The following is an 18,507-nucleotide window of genomic DNA, read 5'->3' as shown; positions in this document are numbered from 1 at the left end:
CCCTGATGTACCCAAACAGTACAAACCCCCCACAAGTGACCCCATATTGGAAACTAGACCTCCCAAGGAACTTATCTAGATGTGTTGTGAGAACTTTGAACCCCCAAGTGTTTCACTACAGTTTGTAACGCAAAGCCGTGAAAATAAAAATTCTTTTTTTTTTTCACAAAAATGATTTTTTAGCCCCCAGCTTTGTATTTTTACAAGGGTAACAGAATAAATTGGACCCTACAAGTTGTTGTCCAATTTGTCCTGAGTACGCTGATACCCCCTATGTGGGGGGTAACCACTGTTTGGGCACATGACAGAGCTCGGAAGGGAAGGAGCGCCATTTGGAATGCAGACTTAAATGGATTGGTCTGCAGGCGTCACGTTGCATTTGCAGAGCCCCTGATGTACCCAAACAGTACAAACCCCCCACAAGTGACCCCATATTGGAAACTAGACCTCCCAAGGAACTTATCTAGATGTGTTGTGAGAACTTTGAACCCCCAAGTGTTTCACTACAGTTTGTAACGCAAAGCCGTGAAAATAAAAATTCTTTTTTTTTTTCACAAAAATGATTTTTTAGCCCCCAGCTTTGTATTTTTACAAGGGTAACAGAATAAATTGGACCCTACAAGTTGTTGTCCAATTTGTCCTGAGTACGCTGATACCCCCTATGTGGGGGGTAACCACTGTTTGGGCACATGACAGAGCTCGGAAGGGAAGGAGCGCCATTTGGAATGCAGACTTAAATGGATTGGTCTGCAGGCGTCACGTTGCATTTGCAGAGCCCCTGATGTACCCAAACAGTACAAACCCCCCACAAGTGACCCCATATTGGAAACTAGACCTCCCAAGGAACTTATCTAGATGTGTTGTGAGAACTTTGAACCCCCAAGTGTTTCACTACAGTTTGTAACGCAAAGCCGTGAAAATAAAAATTCTTTTTTTTTTTCACAAAAATGATTTTTTAGCCCCCAGCTTTGTATTTTTACAAGGGTAACAGAATAAATTGGACCCTACAAGTTGTTGTCCAATTTGTCCTGAGTACGCTGATACCCCCTATGTGGGGGGTAACCACTGTTTGGGCACATGACAGAGCTCGGAAGGGAAGGAGCGCCATTTGGAATGCAGACTTAAATGGATTGGTCTGCAGGCGTCACGTTGCATTTGCAGAGCCCCTGATGTACCCAAACAGTACAAACCCCCCACAAGTGACCCCATATTGGAAACTAGACCTCCCAAGGAACTTATCTAGATGTGTTGTGAGAACTTTGAACCCCCAAGTGTTTCACTACAGTTTGTAACGCAAAGCCGTGAAAATAAAAATTCTTTTTTTTTTTCACAAAAATGATTTTTTAGCCCCCAGCTTTGTATTTTTACAAGGGTAACAGAATAAATTGGACCCTACAAGTTGTTGTCCAATTTGTCCTGAGTACGCTGATACCCCCTATGTGGGGGGTAACCACTGTTTGGGCACATGACAGAGCTCGGAAGGGAAGGAGCGCCATTTGGAATGCAGACTTAAATGGATTGGTCTGCAGGCGTCACGTTGCATTTGCAGAGCCCCTGATGTACCCAAACAGTACAAACCCCCCACAAGTGACCCCATATTGGAAACTAGACCTCCCAAGGAACTTATCTAGATGTGTTGTGAGAACTTTGAACCCCCAAGTGTTTCACTACAGTTTGTAACGCAAAGCCGTGAAAATAAAAATTCTTTTTTTTTTTCACAAAAATGATTTTTTAGCCCCCAGCTTTGTATTTTTACAAGGGTAACAGAATAAATTGGACCCTAAAAGTTGTTTTCCAATTTGTCCTGAGTACGCTGATACCCCCTATGTGGGGGGTAACCACTGTTTGGGCACATGACAGAGCTCGGAAGGGAAGGAGCGCCATTTGGAATGCAGACTTAAATGGATTGGTCTGCAGGCGTCACATTGTATTTGCAGAGCCCCTGATGTACCCAAACAGTACAAACCCCCCACAAGTGACCCCATATTGGAAACTAGACCTCCCAAGGAACTTATCTAGATGTGTTGTGAGAACTTTGAACCCCCAAGTGTTTCACTACAGTTTACAACGCAGAGCCGTGAAAATAAAACATATTTTTTTCCCACAAAAATGATTTTTAGCCCCCCAAATTTTTATTTTCCCAAGGATAACAAGAGAACTTGGACCCCAGAAGTTGTTGTTCAATTTGTCCCGAGTACGCTGATAACCCATATGTTGGGATAAACCCCTTTTTGGACGCACGGGAGAGCTCGGAAGGGAAGGAGCACTGTTTTACTTTTTCAACGCAGAATTGGCTGGAATTGAGATCGGACGCCATGTCGCGTTTGGAGAGCCCCTGATGTGCCTGAACAGTGGAAACTCCCCAATTCTACCTGAAACCCTAACCCAAACACACCCCTAACCCTAATCCCAACGGTAACCCTAACCCTACCCCTAACCTCACCTCTAACCGTTTAATGAACATTTTCTGACAGTCATAAGTGCCACGTATTTAAGTGCCACGTATTTAAGTGCCACATATTTAAGTGCCACATATTTAAGTGCCACGTGTTTCAGTGCCACGTGTTTCAGTGCCACGTGTTTCAGTGCCCCGATATTTCAGTGCCACGTATTTCAGTGCCACGTACTATAAATACTATAACTATGTGGTTATACGTGGCACTGAAATATCGTGGCACGTAAATACGTGGCACTTAAGTACGTGGCACTTAAGTACGTGGCACTTAAGTACGTGGCACTTAAATACGTGGCACGTAAATACGTGGCACGTAAATACGTGGCACGTAAATACGTGGCACTTAAGTACGTGGCACTTAAGTACGTGGCACTTATATACGTGGCACTTATATACGTGGCACTTATATACGTGGCCACTAAAATATCGTGGCACTTATATACGTATATAAACGTATATTTTAGTGCCACGTATTTCAGGTTAGGGGTAGGGTTAGGGGTAGGGTTTTTTTTTTTTGTTTGTTTTCTTGTGTTTTTCTATAAAAACGCATGCGTCTAAAAACGCATGCGTTTTACCACGTTTACATGCGTTTTTTCACACATGCGTTTTTTTAAAAAACGCATGCAGATAAAAACGCAAGTGTGAAACCAGCCTAAAAGACGCTTTTTATAGCAAAAAAGTTTTTGCGTCTCCACATTTTGAGACCTATAATTTTTCCACATTTTGGTCCACAGAGTCATGTGAGGTCTTGTTTTTTGTGGGACGAGTTGACGTTTTTATTGGTAACATTTTCGGACACGTGACCATTTTTGATCACTTTTTATTCCGATTTTTGTGAGGCAGAAGGACCAAAAACCAGCTATTCATGAATTTCTTTTGGGAGAGGCGTTTATACCGTTCCGCGTTTGGTAAAATTGATAAAGCAGTTTTATTCGTCGGGTCAGTACGATTACAGCGATATCTCATTTATATAATTTTTTTATGTTTTGGCGCTTTTATACGATAAAAACTATTTTATAGAAAAAATAATTATTTTGGTATCGCTTTATTCTCAGGACTATAACTTTTTTATTTTTTTGCTGATGATGCTGTATGGCGGCTCGTTTTTTGCGGGACAAGATGACGTTTTCAGCGGTACCATGGTTATTTATATCCGTCTTTTTGATCGCGTGTTATTCCACTTTTTGTTCGGCGGTATGGTAATAAAGCGTTGTTTTTTGCCTCGTTTTTTTTTTTTTTTTCTTACGGTGTTTACTGAAGGGGTTAACTAGTGGGGCAGTTTTATAGGTTGGGTCGTTACGGACGCGGCGATACTAAATATGTGTACTTTTATTGTTTTTTTTATTTTATTTAGATAAAGAAATGTATTTATGGGAATAATATATTTTTTTTTTTTTCATTATTTTGGAATATTTTTTTTTTTTTTTTTTACACATTTGGAAAAATTTTTTTTTAACTTTTTTACTTTGCCCCAGGGGGGGACAATACAGATCGGTGATCTGCCAGTTTGCATAGCACTCTGACAGATCACCGATCTGAGGAAAGTGCAGGCTGCTTCACAGTGCCTGCTCTGAGCAGGCGTCTGTGAAGCCACCTCCCTCCCTGCAGGACCCGGATCCGCGGCCATCTTGGATCCGGGTCTGGGAGCTGCAGGGAGGGAGGTAAGACCCTCGCAGCAACGCGATCACATCGCGTTGCTGCGGGGGGCTCAGGGAAGCCCGCAGGGAGCCCCCTCCCTGCGCGATGCTTCCCTGCACCGCCGGCACATCGCGATCATGTTTGATCGCGGTGTGCCGGGGGTTAATGTGCCGGGGGCGGTCCGTGACCGCTCCTGGCACATAGTGCCGGATGTCAGCTGTGATAATCAGCTGACACCCGGCCGCGATCGGCGGCGCTCCCCCCGTGAGCGCCGCTGATCGCGTATGACGTACTATCCCGTCGGCGGTCATACGGGCCCACCCCACCTCGACGGGATAGTACGTCAGATGTCAGGAAGGGGTTAAACAAAAACTAACAAGTCTGTGAGAGCCAGAATTCTTTCTTGTTGGTAGGTGATCAAATACTTTATTCATGCAATAAAATGCAATTTAATTGTTTGAAAATCATATATTGTGATTTTCAGTTTTTTTTTTTTAGATTCTGTCTCTCACAGTTGAAGTGTACCTACGATAAAAATTACAGACCTCTCCATTCTTTGTAGGTGGGAAACTTGCAAAATCAGCAGTGTATCAAATACTTATTTTTCCTACTGTATATCTGTGTATAAGATTGTTTAATTAGTTAGTAAACTTGCTTGAAATAACATAAAATTACTGTATGTAAAAGCTGATTTTAAAAACATTCGAATTGCATACGCATGTCATAAGGATGCTACTTGCTAAAAATTGCATTGTACTCGCAGAACACTCATCAACTTTTCTGGATCAGCATCGGAACAAATTTTTAAACACTTTTGTTACTCCAGCCTTAGAATAAAAGTGAGTTTATATTCACCCATTTGCAATGTTTGAGCTCTGATCAGTGGGGTCTTGATCGGCCTGCTCGATGGTTGCGTAAAGATTCACTTTTATTTAGTAAGCATTAAAGTGCTGCCTCAAATTGTATTTATTTTTTTTGTTTAGTTTAATGAATATGGCCCTTAGCCAGTCACTCTTGAGGGCTTGGCACTATTACCTGAGGGTGCTGCTATCTTCATTTTTTACTGATATTCCGCACCAAGAACTAGATTTAAACGACACATTGGAAAATTTTTAAAGGTGCTCGTCCCACTGAAATAATGGTTTTTATTAGAGCTTCTAAGATCATGAAAAAGTGTCTTGATTCTGGAAGTCAGGGAAATTCTCTCTGACTCATATAGTCAGAGCCATAGGTGTTCATTGCATAACGCAGAATAGAAAACAGAACATTGCCTTTGAACTTAATGGAAAAGTGTCATTTTTCAACTATATTTGGGCATGCTTCATGAAGGTGCTTTTGCCCAACCCAAATTTTTTTTATATTAAATTTTGCGACTTTTGGTGTCTTGCACAAAAGTAGTAGCTGAAATGGGGCGTGACCAGGTCTGCCTGACAAAGTGATCAAAAATTGTGGCACAACTTATCTCAAAATTGTTACTTTAGTCTTTACTGGAGCAACATTTCTGATGAAGGAGCACACTAGTTGTAAGATGCACCTAATTCATTAACTCTCTTGTGCCTCTTTATGAGTTAGGCTCATCTTTTTCTGCACGCCCATAGTTAAGACTGGTGTAACATACGCAAGTGCTAATGAATTGTTCCTATTTCTTTTATGGAAATGTGGCTATGCTTGTTACATTCTACACTGTAATGGATTGGATATGTTTAATTACTGTCTTAAGGGAAACCTGACATTAGAAAATTGCTCAATGACCTAATCCCAGGCTCCATCAGGAAATGACATGATCATTACAGAGGCATTCTGAACCGAGATGATGACGCCAGTGGCTCAGTCCTGCCTCTGTAATGCCCAGTGAGCTTGATGAAACTGGTGTGTATACACGTTGGCTCGCTGCGCAGTACAGAGGCGTTCTGAGCCTGGATCATGAAAGTCTCTGCTGGATTTCAAAGACATTAGCACTGAAGTCACATGGCTGTAGCAGTCAGTCAAAGGGAAAGGTCATCTCTTCACACCATGGCTAGGTGACTTCATACCACAGGGATGACACGGGGTAATTTTTTTTCTCTCACAGAGGCAAGTTTTAACTTGATAATATAGCACAGCTACTACACACAGTTTATTGTGATGACCACGTAAATTAGTTTAATAGACAATATTCTGATGTCAGATTCCTTTTAATGAATCGGGCCCTATATGGGTAAATGCAATTAGTATCATTGTGACGTGTCGAAATCACACTTTCTGAATCTTCCTTTTAAGATTTAATCATGTTACTATATTTGTGCGAGTTTTCCACTGACGTTAAACTACTATATTGAGGTCATCGTGTCTTCTAAACTTTGTCATATTGCAGCTGAATGGCATGAGTCAGATCCAGAATTCTCAACCATGCATCCAACTATCACTCATTCATCCCCATCACTGTCTGCCTCACCTCCAGAACAACAGACTCTAGAGCAATCTATTAACATTTCTGTAGACTTAAAAAGGGTCAGCAAAGAGTGGACAGAGATGAGTGACAGCCCTGCTTTAAAATGGTCCCGGTCCACAAAGAAGAATGGAAAGAACATAGATGTAGGCAAGACTGTACAGGAGCCATTATCTCCTGCTGTTAGCCATTTGTCACAGGTAAAGACATTAATTTCTCTCTCTCCAGTTTCAAAGATGCAATTAAAGGCTTCATAGCATGTTGCATGCACAGATGTAATTGAAACAATTTAACCATCATTGCAAATTAGATTTAGTAGTAAAATTTACAAACGTCTGCTATTTGCAGTAAACCAGTCAAGAAAAATGATATTAACTCAACACAACTAATATCACAAGCAGTTTCTCTACATTCAACACAACATGACGCTTTTATCGACTCCTGCAGTCATGGGCCTCATTCAGACATTAGATTTTCATGAACGAGTTCTATCCGTGGTTTTCTCGGATAGAACTCCTACCCATTAGGGTATGTTGCCATTGTCAGTATTGACAGCGCTTTGGACGCAGCTCTGTCCAAAGGGTTTTATACGGCTTTTGTACGCACGGTGATTCCGCATGTGTTCATTGAACCATGCGGAATCATCACATCCTATACATTGGACTGTGTGTCTCCGCAAGATAAATAGACATGCTGCTGTCTAGAAAGACGCACCGCATCTCCGTTTACGCAGGGAAGCCAGAGGCATTAATACACCCATAGTGGAGATGGGATTTCATAAAATCCTATCCACTATGCTGTAAATATCACTGTCCAATGAACACATGCGGAATCACCACACGTACAAAAGCTGGCAGCGCTTTGGAGAGATTTGCGTCCAAAGCGCTGCCAATACTGACCATGGAAACATACCCTTATAGTCTAAGGGGCTGTTCACATGACCTTGTATTTTTGACGATCGTGTGATCCACACAAAAACATGGAAACATGTCCGATTTTGGTCCGAGTCTCGAATCAATCTCAGCAGTGCAAGTCTATAAGTCTGTGAAAAAAATCGTCCTGCACTCGGATGCCATCTGTATGCAGTCAGTTTATCACAGATTGTTTAATAGGAGAGTGTTGACAAACATTAATTTTTTTTCATCTGATGCCTCATTCAGACGTCTATGTTGCACTTACGTGTTCTATCCATTTTTTTTTACCAGACAGTACCCAATATAATTTATAGGGCTATTCACATGTGCGTGTTTTTTCATGAACCATGTGTCCATACAAAACTCATTAATACAGTTCTGGTTTTTTTCCCGCATTCATGCATGAAAAGTGCTAATACAAGTCTATGGGTCTGAAAAAACAAGTATAGCACAGTGATAACGTCCGTATGCTGTCCATATTTAACATTGCAGTGAATAGGAGAAGCTTTGTCATTTATTTATCAATGAAAAATATGATTGACATTCTGATAGTAAAAACAGACACTCGAACCACACACTGATGACACACTGATCCAAAACACTGATGGCACGGGTACCAGTTTTTCACAAATGTGTTTAAACACGGATGTGACAATGAAGCCTGATAAACACTGATCTAATCAAAACTCTGATAAAACTCAGATCAAAATCACTGTATCAGAAAATCACTGATGTCTGAGTGCCCTAATTTAAAGGGAATCTGTCACCTCGAATTGGCGGGATATGTAAATGCCTTTTTTCCGGTCTGATGGGCGGCGTTTCGTCTTCATTTCTCCACTCCATCCGTCCCTGTTGTCCGCAATATGTTCGAGAATTAGAGTACTTGTCCTCCATAGTTCATGCGTGCGCAATGCAATCTTCGGTCGCGCACACGCAGTATGCTTTGCCCAACTGCGGGCAAAGCCTAAAAGCATTACTGCGCATGTGCCCGCGCACTATGTCCCGGAAGTAATTCTCTGTGTTCCGGCACATGCGCAGTAATGCTTTTCGGCTTTGCCCGCAGATGGGCAAAGCATACTGCGCGAGCTAAGATTGCATTGCGCACACGCGAACTATGGAGGACAAGTACTCTAATTCTCGAACAAATGCGGACAACAGGGACGGATGGGGTGGAGAAATGAAGACGAAACGCCGCCCATCGGACCGGAAAAAGGGCATTTACATATCCCGACAATTTGAGGTGACAGATTCCCTTTAACCTTTCCTGATTAGATTAAAATCTCTATCAGTATAAGATTTAAGAAATCTGGCTAACACAGTACCAAACCCCACTTTTTTTTTCTTAACTGAATTGGAAAACTGATGCATTATTTTAAAGCTGCATCATGTCAATTCTGTCAGCATTTTTGCAATGTTTTTTCACCCATAGAAAGCAATTGGTAAGTGCAAAAACGCGGCTATAAATTTATGCAGCGTTTTTTGGTGGAAAAAAGCAGGTACAGCAGGATGTGAAACCCTTCTATTTTTGTGATATTCCCAAGTTTAAACAATAATGTTTTTGCATCCTCACATGAGCATGGATGTTAGTATTAGTACAGTTTAATACAATTAGTCATATGTATGAAAGCAAACCAATTCAAGGCCCTAACAATGTGTAAAAGTACACAATGCCCTACTAAAGGTACCTTCACACTAAACGATATCGCTAGCGATCCGTGACGTTGCAGCGTCCTGGCTAGCGATATCGTTGTGTTTGACACGCAGCAGCGATCAGGATCCTGCTGTGATATCGCTGGTCGTTGGTTAAAGTTCAGAACTTTATTTGGTCGTCAGATCGCCGTGTATCGTTGTGTTTGACAGCAAAAGCAACGATACCAGCGATGTTTTACAATGGTAACCAGGGTAAATATCGGGTTACTAAGCGCAGGGCCGCACTTAGTAACCCGATGTTTACCCTGGTTACCAGTGTAAAATGTAAAAAAACAAACAGTACATACTCACCTTCGCGTCCCCCGCCGTCCGCTTCCTGCACTGACTGAGCGCTGGCCGTAAAGTGAAAGCACAGCACGTCACCGCTCTGCTGTTAGGGCCGGCACTCAGTCAGTGCAGGAAGCGGACCCCGGGGAACGCGAATGTAAGTATGTAGTGTTTGTTTTTTTACATTTTACACTGGTAACCAGGGTAAACATCGGGTTACTAAGCGCGGCCCTGCGCTTAGCAACCCGATGTTTACCCTGGTTACCCGGGGACCTCGGCATAGTTGGTCGCTGGAGAGCTGTCTGTGTGACAGCTCTCCAGCGACCAAACAGCGACGCTGCAGCGATCGGCATCGTTGTCTGTATCGCTGCAGCGTCGCTTAGTGTGAAAGTACCTTAACTCAATTCTCTACAATCTCTGAAAATAAACAATGCTTGCCTGATTCAATGCTCTACCAATGTGTGAAAGCAAACAATGCCCAACCAACTGAATGCCCTACCAATGTGTGAAAATAAACAATGCCCTACAAATTTAACTTCCCTACTGTTTTTGCAGTTGTGTATTTTTTCATGAACTCACATAACCTTAGTTCACGGCTCCGCTTTATGCATAAATCCAGCTTTTATGATCAGAATAGTCACTATTTTTTCAGACATAAAACAACTTTTTCCCCAAAATAATTTTACCAAATTGCCGTTTTTTTCCTAAAAACGTTTTATGGTTTCACATATCTTGCAATGGTGGCCAACACCTTGTATTGTTCCTGCTTGCAAGGTGAAAGCAAAGTTGAACTTTTGATATCCTGAAAAACAACTTGTGAATTTCCCCGTAGACTTGCATTAGGTGTGTGTTGAAATTGCTTAACCCCTTTCTGAAATCTGACGTAATAATCCGTTCATGTGCCCTGGGCCAATTTGACCAGGGACAGGTCATTACGTAATTTGTTTAATGCAACACTGCAACCAAAGTTGCGGTGATCACATTAAAATTCCGGCACCATCTTACCTCTGGGTAGATGGTGTCGTCATCGTGCAGGGTGTCGCCGCCCTCCCGCAACCACGATCGCTGTGATTGCCTGTTCAATTCTGAACAACCAATCGCAGCATTTCTCAGTGTTCCAGCCTATGATCGGTGCTCTAAGAGCATCATTCCATCAAGGTCTGCATTCTAAAATGTCACTACTTCCCTTGTGGTAAATTTAGGTCGATAATTTTTGCGTTTATTTGTGAAAAAAATGGAAATTTGGCGAAAATTTTGAAAATTTCGTAATTTTCAAATTTTGAATTTTTATTCTGTTAAACAAGAGAGTTATGTGACACAAAATAGTTAATAAATAACATTACCCACATGTCTACTTTACATCAGCACAATTTTGGAAACATTTTTTTTTGCTAGGAAGTTATAAGGGTTAAAATTTGACCAGCGATTTCTCATTTTTACAACGAAATTTAAAAAACCATTTTTTTTAGGGACCACCTCACATTTGAAGTCAGTTTGAGGGGTCTATATGGCTGAAAATACCCAAAAGTGACACCATTCTAAAAACTGCACCCGTCAAGGTGCTCAAAACCACATCCAAAAAGTTTATTAACCCTTCAGGTGCTTCACAGCAGCAGAAGTAACATGGAAGGAAAAAATGAACATTTAACTTTTTAGTCACAAAAATTGATCTTTTAGCAACAATTTTTTTATTTTCCCAAGGGTAAAAAGAGAAACTGGACCCCAAAAGTTATTGTACAATTTGTCCTGAGTACGCCGATACCCCATATGTGGGGGGAACCACTGTTTGGGCGCACGACAGGGCTCGGAAGGGAAGGAGCGCCATTTGACTTTTTCAATGAAAAATTGGCTCCAATCTTTAGCGGACACCATTTCGCGTTTGGAGCGCCCCTGTGTGCCTAAACATTGGAGCTCCCCCACAAGTGACCCCATTTTGGAAACTAGACCCCCCTAAGGAGCTTTTCTAGATGCATAGTGAGCACTTTGAACCCCCAGGTGCTTCACAAATTGATCCGTAAAAATAAAAAAGTACTTTTTTTTCACAAAAAATTTCTTTTAGCCTCAATTTGTTCATTTCCACATGGGCAACAGGACAAAATGGATCCTGAAATTTATTGATCAATTTCTCCTGAATACACTGATACCTCACATGTGGGGTACACCACTGTTTGGGCACACGGCAGGGCTCGGAAGGGAAGGAGCGCCATTTGACTTTTTGAATTAAAAATTAGCTCCAATCGTTAGCGGACACCGTTTGGAGAGCCCCTGTGTGCCTAAACATTGGAGCTCCCCCACATGTGACCCCATTTTGGAAACTATATCTCCCATGGAACTAATCTAGATGTGCGGTGACCACTTTAAACCCCCAAGTGCTTCACAGAAGTTTATACGCAGAGCCGTGAAAATAAAAAAACATTTTTCTTTCCTCAAAAATTATTTTTTAGCCCCCGATTTTTTATTTTCACAAGAGTAACAGGAGAAATTAGACCCCAAAAGTTGTTGCCCAGTTTGTCCTGAGTACGCTGATACCCCATATGTGGGAGTAAACCACTGCTTGGGCACACGTCGGGGCTCGGAAGGGAAGTAGTGACGTTTTGAAATGCAGACTTTGATGGAATGATCTGCGGGTGTCAAGTTGCGTTTGCAGAGCCCCTGATGTGCCTAAACAGTAGAAACCCTCCACAAGTGACCCCATTTTGGAAACTAGACCCCCCCAAGGAACTTATCTAGATGTGTGGTGAGCACTTTGAACCCCAAAGTGCTTCACAGAAGTTTATAACACAGAGCCGTGAAAATAAAAAATCATTTTTCTTTCCTCAAAAATTATGTTTTAGCAAGCAATTTTTTATTTTCGCGAGGGTAACAGGAGAAATTGGACCCCAATAGTTGTTGCCCAGTTTGTCCTGAGTATGCTGGTACCCCATATGTGGGGGTAAACCACTGTTTGGGCGCACGTCAGGGCTCGGAAGGGAGGGAGCACCATTTTACTTTTTGAACGCAAGATTGGCTGGAATCAATGGTGGCGCCATGTTGCGTTTGGAGACCCCTGATGTGCCTAAACAGTGGAAACCCCTCAATTCTAACTCCAACACTAACCCCAACACACCCCTACCCCTAATCACAACCCTAACCCCAACACACCCCTAACCACAACCCTAACCCCGACACACCCCTAACCCTAATCCCAACCCTAACCCCAACACACCCCTAACCATAACGCTAACCACAAGCCTAATCTTAACACTATTTCCAACCCTAGCCCTAATTCCAACCCAAACTCTAATTCCAACCCTATGTGACCACGTTACGGATTCGTGTGAGATTTTTCCACACCATTTTTGAAAAATCCACAGGTAAAAGGCACTGCGTTTTACCTGCGGATTTACCGCGGATTTCCAGTGTTTTTTGTGCGGATTTCACCTGCGGATTCCTATTGAGGAACAGGTGTAAAACGCTGCGAAATCCGCACAAAGAATTGACATGCTGCGGAAAATACAATGCAGCGTTTCCGCGCAGTATTTTCCGCACCATGGGCACAGCGGATTTGGTTTTCCATAGGTTTACATGGTACTGTAAACCTGATGGAAAACTGCTACGAATCCCCAGTGGCCAATCTGCCGCGGATCCGCAGCCAAATCCGCACCGTGTGCACATAGCCTAATTCTAACCCTAATTCTAACCCTAGCCCTAACCCTAGTTCTAACCCTAACCCTAGTGGAAAAATAAAAGTAAATATATTTTCTTTATTTTATTATTTTCCCTACCTATGGGGGTGATAAAGGAGGGGGTTCATTTACTATTTTTTTTATTTTGATCACTGTAATAGGTTTTATCACAGTGATCAAAATGTACCTGGAACGAATCTGCCGGCCGGCAGATTTGACGGGCGCACTGCGCATGCGCCCGCCAGTTTGGAAGATGGCGGCGCCCATGGAGAAGACGGACGGACACCGGGAGGCTCGGTAAGTATGAGGGGGGGTATCGGAGCACGGGGGGGATCAGAGCACGGGGGTGGGTATCGGAGCACGGGGGAGCGGACAGGAGCACGGGGAGCAGACAGGAGGATGGGGGAGCGGACAGGAGCACGGGGGAGCGGACAGGAGCATGGGGGAGCGGACAGTAGGAGGGGAGCGGAGCTCAGGATGGAGGACTGGGTAGGAGATTGGTGGTAGGGGGCAGATCAGGGTTTCCAGCCATGGCCGATGGTATTGCAGCATCGGCCATGGCTGGATTGTAATATTTCACCAGTTTTCATAGGTGAAATATTACAAATCGCTCTGATTGGCTGTTTCACTTTCAACAGCCAATCAGAGCGATCGTAGCCACGGGGTGGTGAAGCCACCCCCCCAGGCTGAAGTACCACTCCCCCTGTCCCTGCAGATCTGGTGAAATTGGAGTTAACACTTTCACCCGATCTGCAGGGATGCGATCCCTCCATGACGCCACATAGGCGTCACAGGTCTAATTGGCACCGACTTTCATGACACCTACGTGGCGTCACAGGTCGGGAAGGGGTTTAGTTAAATGAATTTTAGCCCCTTTCGGCCATCCGACGTACTATTCCGTCCATGTGACCTGAGCACTAATTCCCATGGACTAAATAGTACGTCACATGCGATCAGCCGCTCACGATCGTGGCCGAGTGTCAGCTGGTTATCACAGCTGACACCCGGTACTAAGTGCCAGGAGTGGTCATGGACACCTCCCGGTACTTTAACCCCTGGAACATGTTCCGGTGGCATAGAGAAGTATCACGCAGGGAAGGGGGCTCCCTGCGTGCTTCCCTCAGACCCTCAGAACAACGTAATGTGATTGCGTTGTTCTGAGGTCCTCCCTGCCTGCAGACCCCCGGATCCAAGATGGCCGTGGGGTCCTTCCACATCTTGCAGAGAGGTGGCTTCTCAGTTCCTGCTGAGAGCAGCACCTGAGAAGCCTCCTTCACTGCCTGTCAGATCGCTGATCTAACACAGTGCTGTGCAAAGTGTCAGAACAGCGATCTGACTTTATACAGTGATGTCCCACCCTGGGACAATGAATCTGTGGGACGTATACTGGGCTCAGAAGGCCTAACAATGGTATTTACCCAGCAAAATGTACCATCTTTCCCTGGGACCTCATCTCCTTCCCATCTTCGTGTTTCACTGTCTTGTCAATCATATTTGTTTCTATTATATTTGTTAACTGATTTGCATTAAATGTTTACATGTATTATATCTTGGTGTGATTCCATTCTGTAAATTTCTATTGAAAAATCAATAAATATTTAGTGTTAAAAAAAAATAATTCCTAAATAAAGAAAAAAAAATATTATTCCAATAAATACATTTCTTTATGTAAATAAAAAAAACAATTAAAGTACACATATTTAGTATCGCCGCGTCCATAACGACCCGACCTATAAAACTGTCCCACTAGTTAACCCCTTCAGTGAACACCGTAAACAAAATAAATAAAAACAATGCTTTATCATCATACCGCTGAACGAAAAGTGGAATAACACGCAATTAAAAAAAGGATATAAATAAACATGGTACCGCTGAAAATGTCATTGTCCCGCAAAAAACGAACCACCATACAGCGTTATCAGCTAAAAAATTATAGCTCTCAGAATAAAGCGATGCAAAACCAATTATTTTTTATATAAAATAGTTTTTATTATATAAAAGCGCTAAAACATTAAAAAAAATTATATAAATGAGGTATCTGTCATGGGGAGACTAGGTGAGCGAGAGCTAATAACCCGGGCCCCTGCAATTTCCCTCTGACTAGGGAAATCCTGACTGACCCTCTACCTGGAGTTTACACTGATGGTGTGCATGTCCAGGCCTCGAACCTCGCCCTGTCTCCTGTTTCAACCCTAGGCTGAAGCCTCCGCCCACCACCCAGTGAAGAGGTAATACACCAATACCCACAGTTAGCACAGACAAGGATAAAGGAAAATATACACCACGCCGCAGTCACTCAGGAATACACTATAAATGTGCAGGGCAAAATAAATACAAATATAGGAAGGAGTAAATAAGACAATACACCACCAGCAACGAATCTCCAACAACCAGCTCTCCACTCCAGACCGAGATAACGCACAAGACAGAAGCTATAATTGGCGACGCCCAATGATCAGGAGAACTATTTAAAGGCAATGGGCATGGCCCAGCTTCCAATCCGAGGATCAGGTAAATTAACCCCGGAACAGCTAGATAAAATCTAGCCGACGCCAATGAGCACATAGTGGTCAAAAGCGGAATTACCGCTGTCTGTCGAACGACCTGGTCTGAACAGCGTCCGACATGACAGTACCCCGCCTTCTACGAGGGACCCCAGGGCCCTCATGGCTTATAGGACCCGGCTTGTCTGGATGGCGACGATGAAAAAACCTGACCAGCCGATCCACATGAATGTCCGAGGCTGGTACCCAGGACCTCTCCTCAGGCCCATAACCACGCCAGTGAACCAAGTACTGTAAAGTGCGGCGCACTACATGAGAGTCAACCACCTTGGAGACTTCAAATTCCAAATTACCATCCACCAAGACTGGAGGTGGCATAGGCGCTGCGTCCACAGAACCCACCGCCTTCTTTAGAAGAGACCTGTGGAACACGTTGTGTATCTTATACACCGTAGGGAGCTCCAATCGGTACGCTACTGGGTTAATGACGGCGGTGACCTTAAATGGACCAATAAACCGTGGACCCAATTTAAGGGACGGTATTTTGAGTCTTATGTTTTTTGTGGATAACCACACCCAGTCATCCACACTCAGGTCCGGACCTGGCACACGCCTACTGTCAGCCACACGTTTGTACCTAGCACCCACACTCAACAGGCGCTGTTTAACTCTCCTCCAGACTGACAACAATTGTGCTCCTAACTGGTCCTCCTCCGGAACGCCGGAAGAGCCCCTCTGACTCAAAGTACAAAATTGAGGATGTAGCCCGTAAAAACAAAAAAACGGAGACTCGCCTGACGACTCCTGGCAGTGATTATTGATGGCAAACTCAGCCAAAGGAAGGAACGTAGACCACTCCTCCTGGTTATCAGAGACAAAGCAGCGTAAGTACTGTTCCAAATTTTGGTTCATACGCTCAGTCTGACCATTTGACTGAGGATGAAACGCCGAAGAATGAGACAACTTGATCCCCAGCCGTGAGCAAAATGCTTTCCAAAATTTTGCCACAAACTGAGACCCCCTATCAGACACGATGTCAGACGGAACCCCATGAAGTCTGACCACCTCCTGCACAAATACCTGAGCCAGAGTCTTAGCGTTAGGCAACGAAGGCAAAGACACAAAGTGCGACATTTTTGAAAACCGATCAACTATCACCAAGATGACCGTGTTCCCAGCTGATGAGGGCAAATCAGTGATGAAATCCATGGAGATTTCCGTCCATGGCTTACTAGGTACCTCAAGAGGAAGTAGTGTGCCAACAGGACGGGAGCGGGGCGTCTTAGCCCTAGCGCACGTGGTACAAGCTGACACGTATGAGATCACGTCCTGTCGGATCTTGGGCCACCAAAACCGACGTGACACCAACTCCAAGGTACCTCTAACCCCTGGGTGGCCAGCCAGGACAGCATCATGATGCTCCGCCAAAACCTTTAAGCGGAGATGAAGCAGTACAAAAGATTTGTTGATGGGAAGCTCAGATGGTACCTCCTCCTGAGCCTCTGCAATCTCAGCCTCAACCTCGGTAGTGAGAGCCGAAACCACAACACCCTTTTGGAGGATGGGTACTGGATCCTCCCGAGGTTCTCCCCCCGGAAAACACCTGGACAGAGCATCCGCCTTAGTGTTTTTAGACCCCGGTCTGTAAGTGACAACAAAATTGAACCGCATGAAAAACAATGCCCAGCAAGCCTGCCTGGGGGACAGACGCTTGGCTGACTCCAAATACAGCAGATTCTTATGATCGGTAATAACAGTAACCTGATGTACCGACCCCTCCAAGAAGTGTCGCCATTCCTCAAAGGCCAACTTAATAGCCAACAACTCCCTGTTGCCGATATCGTAGTTACGTTCGGCGGACGACAGTTTCTTGGAGAAATAGGCGCACGGACGCAAACCACTCAAAGATGAGCCTTGAGATAGTACCGCCCCCACACCAACCTCAGACGCATCGACTTCCACAACAAAGGGTTTTGATACGTCTGGCTGCACAAGAATGGGGGTTGAAACAAAACTGTTCTTAAGAAATTCAAATGCGCGCACAGCAGCCTCAGGCCAAACGGAGAAATTGGTACCCTTTTTAGTCATGTCAGTTAGCGGTTTAGCAATGATGGAAAAATCCTTGATAAATTTCCTATAGTAGTTAGAAAACCCAAGGAACCGCTGAAGTGCTTTCAGGTTATCAGGACATTCCCAATGCAGCACCGCTTGCACCTTAGCGACGTCCATTTTAAAACCAGAAGCAGACACAATATAACCCAAGAAAGGCAACTCCTGAACAAAAAATACACATTTCTCAAGTTTAGCATACAGCTTATTCTCTCTGAGAAGCTGTAACACCTGCCTGACATGATCTAAATGAGCATCACGGTCGCAAGAATATATGAGAATGTCATCTAGGTACACGATAACGAATTTCCCCAAAACATGCGAGAACACATCATTGATGAAATGTTGGAACACTGCTGGTGCGTTAGTCAACCCAAATGGCATCACCAAATTTTCAAAATGACCCTCAGGGGTATTAAAAGCCGTCTTCCACTCATCACCTTGACGGACTCTTATGAGGTTGTACGCCCCCCTGAGGTCAAGCTTGGTAAACCACTTGGCACCCGCCACCTGGTTGAACAAATCTGGTATCAGTGGCATAGGGCATGGATCACGAACCGTAATCTGGTTCAACTCCCTGAAGTCCAAACACGGGCGTAATCCGCCATCTTCTTCACGAAGAAGAACCCTGCTGCCACCGGCGAGGATGACGGCCTGATGTGCCCTTTGCTCAAGCTTTCAGCAATATAATCTTTTAACGCTTGTCTCTCCGGACCGGAGATGTTAAACATCCTTGCTTTAGGCAACTTGGCCCCTGGTTTAAACCTGATAGAACAGTCATAGGGACGATGTGGCGGCAACTCTGAACAACCCTTCT

General features: G+C 43.9%; 1 protein-coding gene across 3 annotated transcripts in view; it reads left to right on the top strand.

The window, feature by feature from the left end:
• SYCP2 (synaptonemal complex protein 2) overlaps positions 1 to 18,507 on the top strand; it is a 551,324-nt gene that overhangs the window by 444,473 nt on the left and 88,344 nt on the right. For all 3 annotated transcript variants that reach the window (XM_077252835.1, XM_077252834.1, XM_077252836.1), the window contains one exon: positions 6,447 to 6,721. In XM_077252835.1, the coding sequence (XP_077108950.1) occupies positions 6,447 to 6,721 (275 nt within the window). The remainder of the gene's footprint in view (positions 1 to 6,446; positions 6,722 to 18,507) is intronic.

This window comes from Ranitomeya variabilis, chromosome 4, assembly GCF_051348905.1.
Source record: "Ranitomeya variabilis isolate aRanVar5 chromosome 4, aRanVar5.hap1, whole genome shotgun sequence".
NCBI lineage: Eukaryota > Metazoa > Chordata > Amphibia > Anura > Dendrobatidae > Ranitomeya > Ranitomeya variabilis.
Note: the sequence above shows the minus strand (reverse complement) of the source record. Positions and strands in the feature narration are given on the sequence as shown.